At 42.0% G+C, this 12,912-nt stretch overlaps 1 protein-coding gene across 14 annotated transcripts in view; it reads right to left on the bottom strand.

The window, feature by feature from the left end:
• svila (supervillin a) overlaps positions 1-12,912 on the bottom strand; it is a 433,091-nt gene that overhangs the window by 255,737 nt on the left and 164,442 nt on the right. For 3 of the 14 annotated variants that reach the window (XM_072508364.1, XM_072508362.1, XM_072508361.1), the window contains exon 1: positions 6,111-6,504. The exons of 4 other annotated variants lie outside the window; for them this stretch is intronic. In XM_072508364.1, coding sequence (XP_072364465.1) covers positions 6,111-6,168 — 58 coding nt within the window. In that variant the 5' untranslated portion in view covers positions 6,169-6,504. Of the gene's footprint in view, positions 1-6,110; positions 6,506-12,912 lie in introns of those variants that run through there. 7 more of the 14 variants (XM_072508363.1, XM_072508359.1, XM_072508371.1 and 4 more) reach the window with 5 other exon arrangements.

Below are 12,912 nucleotides of genomic sequence, written 5' to 3' on the forward strand. Positions count from 1 at the left end.
ATGATATACGATACTCAAGAATCTAGGAGTGGAAAACCCGGGAGGAAAGGACATTAAACACATTAAGTGCAATGAAATATTTTCATCTAAATTACGTATGAACATCTGTTTAATGCATAGAGTTCCTGAGAGCACAGCTAAGGCATCCAGCACCAAAGTGCTGCAAGCTAATTTTACAAAATTATATTTAAGTTTGTAAAGAAGACTGACTTCTTTCAGTCTTTTAAAGACTATATAACATACAAAATGCTCATGCAAAATTAGACGGGACAGGAGTCTGGGGAGTTTCACTGGTTTAGCAGCTGAAGTTTGTCGGAAATTGGCCAAACCAACACAAACAAATCGAGGAATTTCATAAGTTCATAAGACACAGGAGCAAAATTAGGCCATTTGGCCCATCGAGTCTGTTCCATGGCGGATCTCATCCTGGTCATAACTCCACCATCCCTGCTGGTTCACCATAACCCTTCAACCCATTACCAATTAAAACTCTGTCTAACTCCTCCTTAAATTTACTCACTATCCCAGCATCCACCGCACTCTGGGGTAGCAAATTCCACAGATTCACAACCCTTTGGGAGAAGTAGTTTCTCCTCAACTCTGGTTTTAAAATTGCTACATTTTATCCCAAGACTATGACCTCTCGTTCATAGAAGGTTAAACCCAGTGAATAATAATTTCAGTGAAATATTGCACTAATTTATTGCACCTATTTTCAGAAGTATTTTAAAAAACTTTGTTCATGGGATGTGGGCATTGCTGGCTGGGCCAGCATTTATTGCCCATCGCTGATGGCATCTAACAGTCAACCACATTGCTGTGGGTCTGGAGTCACTTATCGGTCAGACCAGGTAAGGACAACAGATTTCCTTCCCTAAAGGACATTAGTGAACCAGATTGGTTTTTACAGCAATCAACAGTGGGTTCACCTTTAGACTTTTAATTCCAGATTTTTATTGAATTGAAATTACACCGTCTGCCATGGCGGGATTTGAACCTAAGTCCCCAGAGCATGGCTCTGGGTCTCTGCATCACTCGTCCAGCGACAATACCACGATGCCACTGTCTCCCTGAATTAATAAAATGGAACCACATTACTGTTCTTAAATATATCAAGGAACATGTTTAAAGAAAATGTATCTTTTTCAAATTGCTTTCTAAAACGCTGCCTGATTGTCGCCATTCATAGAAGCTGTATTGTTTGGTGATATGCAAATACAGGAGTGGAAACTATAGGGAGAAAAACACTTAAAACTAGTGCGAGAGTGTAATTTCAACCCATATTGTACCCAAAGCAGAAACTATCGACCATGGTATCATGTTTTGAATCAGCGTTGCAAACATGACATCAAATTGAATTGTAACACTTGCAATAAAACTGAATAAGAAGTCTTACAACACCAGGTTAAAAGTCCAACAGGTTTGATTCAAATCACTAGCTTTCGGAGCACAGCTCCTTCCTCAGGTGAATTCTCCTTCCTCACCTGGTTTAAGACTTCTCACTGTACTCACCCCAGTCCAATACCGGCATCTCCACATCATTAAAACTCAAGGTAAACGAGTATGCTAACAACACTGACTTGTAATAATGATGCTTACTGACTGCAACTTACTCGTCGGCAGCAGATTTGCAACAAGTGGTTCCTGACAATCCTGAATCATGCCATTGGAATAGGTTTTATCTTGCTCTGTTCAGCTTAATTTTGACACCCACGGGCAAAGAAGAGGGAATCTAACGTGAGGATGAAAAGATAGTCCAGCATTTTCCATCTCAACATCAGGAAAGAATGATGGTGTACACAATTAATTAAAAAAAACATAGTTATCAGGATTACCCAACCCCATAAAAATAAAGGGGGGGGGGTAGTATAAAGTACCTGCTGAACCTTATTCCCTGTCGATTAACCGTTCAGGATATCAGGTGATCAACTAAAGCCAGCTGGGAACTACCAAGAGTGAGACTTACTAAAACGCACCAAGTATGAAAGAAATTATCCTACCTCACACCTATGACCTCTGTCATCGAGATGGACACGGGCAGCAAACACATGAGAATACCACTACCATCTGCAAGTTGCCCTCCAAGTCACACATAGACTTGATTTACAAATACATCACTGTTCCTTCGTAGTCGCTGGATCAAATTCCTGGAACTCCCTCCCCAGCAGCATTGTAGATGTACTTACCCAACTTGGACTCCAGCAGTTCAAGGCGGCAGTACACCACCAGCATAGAACAGTACTGCCCCACAGTAACACTGGGTCAAGCCCCACCGCTGTTAGAATTATGAAATGAAATGAAAGTCGCCGTAGACCCAAAGGACAATAGGCTGCTCTCCCCTTTTGACAGTGAGCTGACTGGTGGCGATTTAACCTGAGGGGCACCACGTCTCAGGTGAGGGGCAAGGTTGAGAAGGCGGGGCTTTCATGGATAACCTCAGCTGGTACAGGAATTGAACCTGCACTATTGGTGTCGCTCTGCATTATGAACCAGCCATCCAGCCAACTGACCTAACTGGCCCCCAATGCTATGTCACACCATTCTAACATGGGTCAGTCTCTGGAGTGTTTGATGGTGAATTAACCAATTGTAATCCTATTGGCTGCTGGTTCAGGGCAGAACCAGAGATGGTTTAGGAATTTCACAGAATTGCTGTAGTGCAATGGAGGATATTCGCCCCATCGAGTCTGCACTGACCCTCTTGAAAGAGCATTCTTCCTAGGTACACTCCCGAGACCCGTAACCCCAACTAACCCATACATCTTTGTACACTAAGGGCTAATTTTTGCATGGTTAATCCACCTAACCTGCACATTCGTGGACTGTGTGAGGGCACCGCAGCACCCAGAGGAAATTCACGCAGACATGGGGAGAAAGTTCAAACTTCACACAATCACCCAAGGTGGGAATTGAACCTGGGTCCCTGGCGCTGTGAGGCAGCAGTTCCAACCACTGTGCCACCATGCCACCCCATAGAGCTGACTGGATCACCAAACATTTATGCAAAAGAAAAGCCAATCCTGTCAGCTCGTTTCGGGAAAGCTAAGTCACAACTAGTAATTCTGCAATTTAGCTTTTTCAAACTGCTGAATGGCGCTGTGCAAGATGTCCCAATTGTATTTCTACAGCTGAGGCCTCCTTCCCGTATTTACCAACTTAAGCAGTACCACCTCTTGCATCAACACCGATTCTCTGAACAAAGCAGAAAGTTAACAAAGCAGCTTAACATAAACACCGAGTAATTTTGCAGCAAAATTTCAGATTTTCACAATTGTGGGTGAGCAGTTAGGGTCTTGCCCAATGTTTCCGCTAAGCTCCGCGCATGAATGGCCCATGCAGCAATCCTGAAGGAACGGTGCAGACTGATCAGAAGCCATTGTACCGCCATTCCTTCTTCTTTTAGATACCACACATGCAATGAGTGATATAAACAGGTGCCCACAAGAAAGAAAATTGAGAGAGGTCTTTGCCCTCCGTCAGAAAGTTTTAGTTTCAAGTCCAACTCCGGTTGCTTTGTATGTTATTTAGTCTGCCATTCCAGTGTGATACTGAGGACATGCCGTCTTTCAGACGAGACATTAAAATGAGACACTGAGGTACCTTCTGCCCTCTCAGCTGGATGCACACGCTCATTAAAGAAAAACAGAGAGTTTTGCCAAGGGTCTTGGCCAATGTCCATCTCTCAACCACCATCACAAAAAAAAATATCTGGTCATTAGCTAATTGCGGTTTGCTTGGTGTGTCAGCTGCAAAATGCCTGCCGCATTTCCTGCAACACCACAAAGACTACACTTTCAAAGTACTTCGTTGGCTGGAGTGTGTTTTGGGACATCTTTCGATTGTGAAAGGTGTTATACAAATGCAAATCTTTCATTTTCTTTTACCGCTTTTTTTGGCAACATCTTTAAAGGGGTTTAACCACGGAATATGGATACATCTCAATTCTCAACCTCTGAATATTGTGAGAAAGAAAGGAAAAATTAAACCTTATGCAAACACACGAGTACTCTAGGTCACAAATAAGTTAACAAAATATTACAGACCAGACTGTATTAATACATGCAAAGATTCAGATTCATAAACAAGCTTACATTACTATGCACCAAAACTGTCCAGATGTTCACTTGCAGTACTTCAGTTGTCAACTGACACAAAACAGTTATGAAAAAAAACACATGGAAAAACACTTTTCTGTTCATCTTGGGATTCAGCTAAAAGTAGATTTGACTGGGTAGCAGCTTCTTTCCTCAAGCAATATAGTGGCCCAGATTTTTGTATCAGAATAACAATGACGCTAATGGTCACCGTTAGGTCTGTGCATGTGGCATAGCAACTTCTGGCGAAAGCAGTTAGGAGTGCGATTAAATATGAAAATCCGTAAGTTCCTGCTGAGATGCACCTCCACTGTTTGCAAAATAATGTCATCTTTACTGCCCAGCTCACAGGTAAATGAACGGAACAAAATGAAGTCCCTCTTGGGGCAGCACGATGGACAGTGGTTAGCACTGCTACCTCACGGCGCCGAGATTTGATCGCGGCTCCTGTATGGGTGGAGTTTGTACATTCTCCAAGTGTGTGCGTGGGGCTCACGCCCAAACCCAAGATGTGCAGATGTGTAAGGTAGGTGGGTCAGCCATGCTGAATTGTCCCTTAATTGGAGGGGGAAAAATTGGGTACTCAAAATTGTTTTTAAAAGAAAGTGAACTCCCTCTATTTGAATGGCAAATATGGATTAAACTCACAATGGAAAGTCAGGGTTTAACAGTTTTGCTCTGAACACCCTTTTCAATAGCATGACAAGTCTTAACTTCTATGGCTTTGAAAACAAACTATTACAAGTCTCATTCCTTCAGCTTTTAATTGTTATTAATTACATTTTCTTGCTTTATTTTTCTTTTGTCTCTTTTCTCCTCTTACAATCCAATCTTTCTTTCCCACTTTTATTTAGCTCCCTGTACCTTATTTGGCACTGAATGCACTATTCAAAGTTATACTACCTGGTTCAGATATTATCCTTTCATTTCACAATCCTCAGTCCAATTGATTAAGAAGTTGTTTCGCACTCTCCCCCTTCCAGAGCAAAACCTCATGGAGATTAAATGGCTATGGGACAGTCTAACAGATGATAGGCACAGTTTGTTTGTTAGGTATAGTACATACTGGTTCAGAATAGCCAGAATCCTGGGCACAAAAGCTAATTTCTGTACAGCAACTTTTTAGATTTATGGGAACATAATTTTAACAAAGTCAAACACTAGAATTCATCCAATATACAGCTAGAGAACAAAATAACTCATCCTTCATTTCCTAATTTACATCTCAGATTATGCCTTGCTTCTAATTCCCAATTCAATCTTGATTGCCCATTCTTACAAAATTCCCCTGACTTAACAGGCAGCCAGGCCAAGGAACAGTGCAGAGTGAACAAAATGAATCAAAACCAAACTTTGATTAAGATCTTGGAAGGGGAAGGGTTTTGGCATCGACAACAAAATATGGCAAATCTATTATTGTAGAGACTAGGTAGTGCAAATATACATGCAGCAATATGCCCACACAAAACATGTATGTACTTACGTACACGAACACATGTAGATAAATGCACAGATAGACCAGATGGATTCCAGAAAATTTTGATTGTCCTTTCATTCAGCTGCTTTCTTTATAGCACTTTACACAATTTACTGCTGAATTAATTGCCCCATTTTAGCGCAATAATAGATATTCCTTTCTTTAGAATAAGCTGGCTTTGTGCAGAATTCAAGTAATGCGAGTAATACTTACATCTTATTCAACTCTCGTTCATACACTGTACACAAAAGATAACTAATTCCCCTCCCCCTATTTCCACAAAAGCAGAGAGCCAATCTTTAATAAGACAATGGATCTACAAATTCAGAATTAAACACTTGGAACAGAATTAGATACAAGGTATGCTCACTGCTGATAAAGTGTATGCCTAGATTTCTAAGTTAATGTATATGTCTATTGTTTCCTAGTGCCCTTGAGGAAGAGGGAGGGGGAAGGCGAGAGAAATGAGAGAGAGAGGAGAGAATACAGGCAAGGGCACTTTAACGATGTTTGCTTCACAATACATTTTTCGTACTTACCTTGACTACAGTATGTCACTGTTCGTGCATAACCAGCAATCCACTGATTTCTGAACATGTTTGCAGGATCCAACGTTTCAAGTGACAAGTAGTGGTTAATTTTATACCAGGCACAAAGCTAGGCCCGTCTGCACAGTAATGTGTGGGGAGTTTTCATCGAGCAGCACAGGACTGAAGCTTTCAAGCCAGCGACAGACGAGGGAATAGGCTCGGCAATAGGTTGCCGTTTACAGCAGCTCGCGCTGCTAATCAGATTACAAACAGAAATTAGGGTACAATGAAATGCTAAAACAGATTGGATGATAGAGATCAGGGGATTATAATAAACTACTGCAAATCTGTGGGCAAGTTACAACATATGTTACTGTACTGCAGCAGAAGAAAAATAGACACAGCCGCAACTTGAAGCTCGCCAAATAGAAAGAAACCAATTGCCTCTTAACGGACAAGAAAATCTTCTCAGCTCTAAGTAATCACAATCTGCAAGGAATGCACAACTACAACGCAATATCAGCTCAAAAGCAACCAGAGGATTGGTCCTGACTAATCGTAACATTATGCTAAACACTTTAGATGGCCAAGGCAAAGCCAAAATATTGAAATCACTACGATTTATGATGAACACGTGAGCTTCTTTTGTGGCAGACATACAAAAAGTAACAGATCTGCCTTTTCAGAAAGTACCAAAATATTTCTAACTCTAGACAGAAGGGGAGCTGAAGTGGAGGCTATAATTTTCCAAACACTTCAAACTGACAAGCCAATTACGTTAGTTTAATTCTTGAAATTATATCAGCATTTCAAAGTCACCCGTTCTTATTTTTAAGGTGCTTGGCATATTACATACATTAGGCAATAATAGATCAAAATCTCAGTGTTTAACATTTTTCAAAGTGAATTAAAATATTTTAGTTTATAACAAACAAACTTTGTATCTGTAGTTTTCAAAATCTAAGTTTGATAATATCTGCTGTCGTCAATTTTGAAATTGGGACAGTTGATTTGACAAATAATCTTAACAATGTTGAGGTAGGCAATTTCGGCAGCACTTTAGGTTGGGAGTGGGGTCGAGGCGGATGCCGATCCGGGGAGGATGGATGCGAGGTTTCGGGGATGGGAAGAGAGAGAGAGAGAGAGGGATGAAGGATTTGTTTTTGAAGGGGCAATTCGCAAGCTGGAGGAGCTGAGGGGGAAGTTTGGGTTTCCACAGGAGGAGCGTTTTCGGTATATGCAGGTGCCAGACTTTGCTCGCAAGGTTTTTCTGACATTTCCAATACCGCCTGCCTTCTCATTGTTGGAGGTGGTGTTGTCGGTAATGGGATTGAAAGGTGGGGTCATCTCGGCAATTTATGGGAGGATGAAACTGTCTCTAGAGGGAGTTACGGCCAGGTGGGAGGAGGAGTTGGGGATGGGGGCTGGAGGAGAGACTGTGGTGTGAGGAGCTGCGGAGGGTGAACGGCTCAACCTCATGCGCGAGACTGGGGTTGATACAGTTGAAGGTAGTGCACAGGGTGCATTTGACAAGTCAAGGATGAGCCGGCTGTTCGAGGGGGTAGAGGATACTTCTGAATGGTGTGGGAGGGGCTCGGCTAATCATGTGCCCATGTTCTAGTCCTGCCCGAAGTTGGAGAAATTTTGGGAGTCGTTTTTCAGCACCATGTCGGCGATCCTGCATGTGAATCTGGTGCCTGGTCCCCAGGGGCCAATATTCGGGGTGTCGGACCTGCTGCAGTTGCAGGTGGGAGCCGAGACAGATGTTTTAGCCTTCGCCTGGGTGATCGTTCGCAGGCGGTTTTTGTTGAGGTGGAGGTCAGCTTCTCCACCCGGTGTCTCAATGTGGCTGGAGGAATCTAATGGTGTGGTTACATCTTGAAAAGGTGAAATTTGCCATGTGGGGGAGGGCAGATGAAGGGTTCCACAAGAAATGGGGTTCGTTCATTTTGAATTTCGGAGAGCTCGTCAATTGTTTGGGGGGGGGGGGGGGGGAAAAGGAGAAAGAGAGATTGGTGCAGGGTTTATTGTATTTGAGGGTGTAATGTTTTTGTCTCGATTTCTTTTGTAATTTATTAAATTATTAAAATGCTAAAAATTTGAATAAAAATACTTTTTTAAAAAACTGCTTGGAAAAAAAAAATGCTTAGATAGCCAGTCAATGTTGGGAACAGCCTTCCTAAATGAAGCTTGATAATAGGGCCTCTGGCTCAAATCCAACTCAAGCATACACAGGGAAGTGCCACTTCATCTGGAATGAAACATTTATAGTACCTTACACAACCTCAGGATGTCCTGAAAGCACTTCACACTTCCAAAAAGAAGTACTTCATTGGTTTTTGATTATGTTGATTTATAGATTAATATTGGCCAAAATGCCAGGAATAACTCCCCTGGTCTTCTTCCTAATGGAGGGATATTTATTTCCATCTAAGAAGGCAACCTTAGCAGTGCATTGGCACATCAGCCTAAACTTTGTGCTTATGTACATGGAGTGGAACTTAAATCCACAACCATCTCATTTCAGGGGTAGAGTGTTACACTGAGCCACGGAGGTGACTGAGTTACTAAGGGCTTAAGAACCTGCCTAACCTTCTAAGATTTGCCACCATCAATTGAAACAAAAGTCAAAATGACCTTTAATTCTCTAGTTTTGCATCATCTGGTAAAATAACTAGGATTCTAAGTAGGACTGGGGTTGCAGGGGGTTCAGGACTGGCATTTAAACATCCAGGGATTCACAGCCTATCGAAAAGACAGAGAGGTGGGCAGAGGGGGCGGGGTTGCCTTGTTAATTAGGAATGAAATTAAATCAAAAGCACTAAACGACATAGGGTCAGATGATGTGGAGTCTGTGTGGGTAGAGTTGAGGAACCACAAAGGCAAAAAAACCATAATGGGAGTTATGTACAGGCCTCCTAACAGTGGTCAGGACCGGGGGCACAAAATGCACCACGAAATAGAAAGTGCATGTCAGAAAGGCAAGGTCACAGTGATCATGGGGGACTTCAATATGCAGGTGGACTGGGTAAATAATGCTGCCAGTGGACCCAAGGAAAGGGAATTCATTGAATGTTTACAGGAGGGCTTTTTGGAACAGCTTGTGATGGAGCCCACGAGGGAACAGGCCATTCTGGATTAGTGTTATGTAATGAGCCAGACTTGATTAAAGATCTTAAAGTAAGGGAGCACTTAGGAGGCAGTGATCATAATATGGTCGAATTCAATCTCCAATTTGAAAGAAAGAAGGTAGAATCAGATGTAAAGGTGTTACAGTTAAATAAAGGTAATTACAGGGGCATGAGGGAGGAACTGACGGAAATCAACTGGGAGCAGAGCCTAGTGGGAAAGACAGTAGAACAGCAATGGCAGGAGTTTCTGGGAGTAATTGAGGACACAGTACAGAGGTTCATCCCAAAGAAAAGAAAGGTTATCAGAGGGGGGATTAGGCAGCCGTGGCTGACAAAGGAAGTTAGGGAATGCATCAAAGCAAAAGAGAAAGCCTATAATGTGGCAAAGAGTAGTGGGAAGTCAGAAGATTGGGAAGACTACAAAAACAAACAGAGGATAACAAAGAGAGAAATAAGGAAAGAGAGGATCAAATTTGAAGGTAGGCTAGCCAGTAACATTAGGAATGATAATTAGGAATGACAAGTCAGCATGGATTTAGTAAGGGCAGGTCGTGCCTGACAAACCTGTTAGACTTCTTTGAAGAGATAACAAATAGGTTAGACCAAGGAGAGCCAATGGATGTTATCTATCTTGACTTCCAAAAGGCCTTTGATAAGGTGCCTCACGGGAGACTGCTGAGTAAAATAAGGGCCCATGGTATTCGAGGCAAGGTACTAACATGGATTGACGATTGGCTGTCAGGCAGAAGGCAGAGAGTTGGGATAAAAGGTTCTTTTTCGGAATGGCAACCAGTGACGAGTGGTGTCCCGCAGGGTTCAGTGTTGGGGCCACAGCTGTTCTCTTTATATATTAACGATCTAGATGACGGGACTGGGGGCATTCTGGCTATGTTTGCCGATGATACAAAGATAGGTGGAGGGGCAGGTAGTATGGAGGAGGTGGGGAGGCTGCAGAAAGATTTAGACAGTTGAGGAGAGTGGTCCAGGAAATGGCTGATGAAATTCAACGGGGGCAAGTGCGAGGTCTTGCACTTTGGAAAAAAGAATAGAGGCATGGACTATTTTCTAAACGGTGACAAAATTCATAATGCTGAAGTGCAAAGGGACTTGGGAGTCCTAGTCCAGGATTCTCTAAAGGTAAACTTGCAGGTTGAGTCCGTAATTAAGAAAGCAAATGCAATGTTGTCATTCATCTCAAGAGGCTTGGAATATAAAAGCAGGGATGTACTTCTGAAGCTTTATAAAGCATTAGTTAGGCCCCATTTAGAATACTGTGAACAATTTTGGGCCCCACACCTCAGGAAGGACATACTGGCACTGGAGCGGGTTCAGCGGAGATTCACACGGATGATCCCAGGAATGGTAGGCCTAACATACGATGAACGTCTGAGGATCCTGGGATTATATTCATTGGAGTTTAGCAGGTTGAGGGGAGATCTAATAGAAACTTACAAGATAATGAATGGCTTAGATAGGGTGGATGTAGGGAAATTGTGTCCATTAGCAGGGGAGACTAGGACCAGGGGGCACAGCCTTAGAATAAAAGGGAGTCACTTTAGAACAGAGATGAGGAGAAATTTCTTCAGCCAGAGAGTGGTGGGTCTGTGGAATTCATTGCCACAGAGGACGGTGGAGGCCGGGACGTTGAGTGTCTTTAAGACAGAAGTTGATAAATTCTTGATTTCTCAAGGAATTAAGGGCTATGTAGTTGAAATCAGCCATGATTGAATGGTGGAGTGGACTCGATGGGCTGAATGGCCTTACTTCCACTCCTATGTCTTATGGTCTTATGGACTGCAGAGATTACCGGAAATTATGTCAAAACCCTCCCCAGTGTCAGACGGCTAACTGGTGGATTGAATGAGCTCACAAGGAATCAGAAGCACCCATATGAAATTTCATATCATGTAAATGTGCCATTGTTAATGCTCTTGTAAAACAAAAATGTCTTGCACTTATAGAACTCCTTTCACGACCTCAGGATATCCAAAAGAGGCTTGTAGCCAATTCAATACTTTTGAAGTGTAGTCATTTTATGATATAGGTAACGCAGTAGTCAATTTGTGCATAACAAGGTTCCACAAACAGCAATGTTATTAGATGTTGGTTGAGGGATAAATACTACAGAGAAGTCCCCTCTTGTTCTTCAAATTAGACCACCTGGGAAGGTATATACGGTGTCAGTTTAACATCTTATTCAAAACTGTACAATTTTGTACCTGCTGAAGCAGGAACACGCTGTTTCTACTATTAAATGCATTCTTGGCATGACTACATTGAAGACATGAGCTGCACCTTTCTACCAAGCGCAAACTCAATACTACTGCGGTCAAAAGGTATCCAATACCCTGTTTGGGAGGGAGAGATCCAGGATAATTCCCCCCCCCCCCCCCCCCCCCCCCGATTGACTAAAACAATATGTATTTTAGAGAAGAAATATTTTATTCCCTGGAGTGCTGTGACTTCCAAGATCAGACAACAGACAGGCTTTTTCATAGGTTTAAATTAAAAGGATAAACATTTATTTTCTCAACACTCAAAACGTAAATACAACAGGGCTCACTCATACATGTGTTCCCACTGACCATAGAAATAGTTTGATGAGCTAGGAAATTGCTACAGAATGGGGAATGTTTAATATCCCCATCAACATTCTAATTATAAGTAGTGTCTGAATATCCATTTTTGCATTTACATCTCCATGAGGCAGGCATGTCTGTTGTTACTATGAGTCAGTTTAACTGAAATGGGGAGGGGTGGCCATCAGCACATGGGAAAAGTAACTCAAATCTTAATGACTTTCCAAAAACATGTCCCCATCTGTACAGATGCCACAGAAGGAGATCTCATGAATCCTTTGGAGTCCATCTTGACGAGATAAATTGTTCATTTTCCATGCTGCTTTTTGTTGTGTTGCCTGTGTGGTAGGTAACATGTGCTACTCAAACCTTGGTTAGTGATGAGGTCTTCTGAATCTCGATGAAGATTCAAATTCGTCCAATAGTAACCAAAGGTTTATTGAGTAACTATATCAATAATTGAATGAGTTCTTTACTTTAACTTTGATACTCGTGATACGGTTAACAAGATCTAACTACGGTAACTATACATAACTCCACTAGCCATCTGAACTAGTCTGATATTGCCCTGGTCACAGTGCACCCATGAGAGAGCGAGAGACCCAATGTGGTTGCTTTTTATACCCCTGTTGATCCAGCCCTCGAGTGATCATGTGGTGCTACTGATTACACATTAACCCCTTGTGTATATGCACATATAGAGATCACTACATCCCCCTTTTTTCATGTTACATACTTTCTATATGTTGGAAAGAAAATTGAACAAACATAATGGATGCAGTTTGCAAATGCATTACATAAAATCAATGAGTTAGTCCGTCAAATGTGAATACATTTAGACTCCTAGGTTTTTTTGCTTGCGTGAAATAGGTAGATAAATTATGTTATGTACAAGTTGTGATGATTATACAAAGCCAATTAATATTTATGACTCCAATCTTAATAAACAAAATTTGTGAGTCCAAGCTTTATGAATTTGTTCGGTTGAGTTGCTTTCTTCTTCTGTTGTTGAAGTGGTGATGTTGATGTCGTTATTTCTTTGTGAACGTCATCAGTGCTCCTGTGTTTAAGTAACCAAGAAGTCATCAGTGAGGTATTTGA

The sequence above is a fragment of the Scyliorhinus torazame genome, chromosome 6 (assembly GCF_047496885.1).
Source record: "Scyliorhinus torazame isolate Kashiwa2021f chromosome 6, sScyTor2.1, whole genome shotgun sequence".
NCBI lineage: Eukaryota > Metazoa > Chordata > Chondrichthyes > Carcharhiniformes > Scyliorhinidae > Scyliorhinus > Scyliorhinus torazame.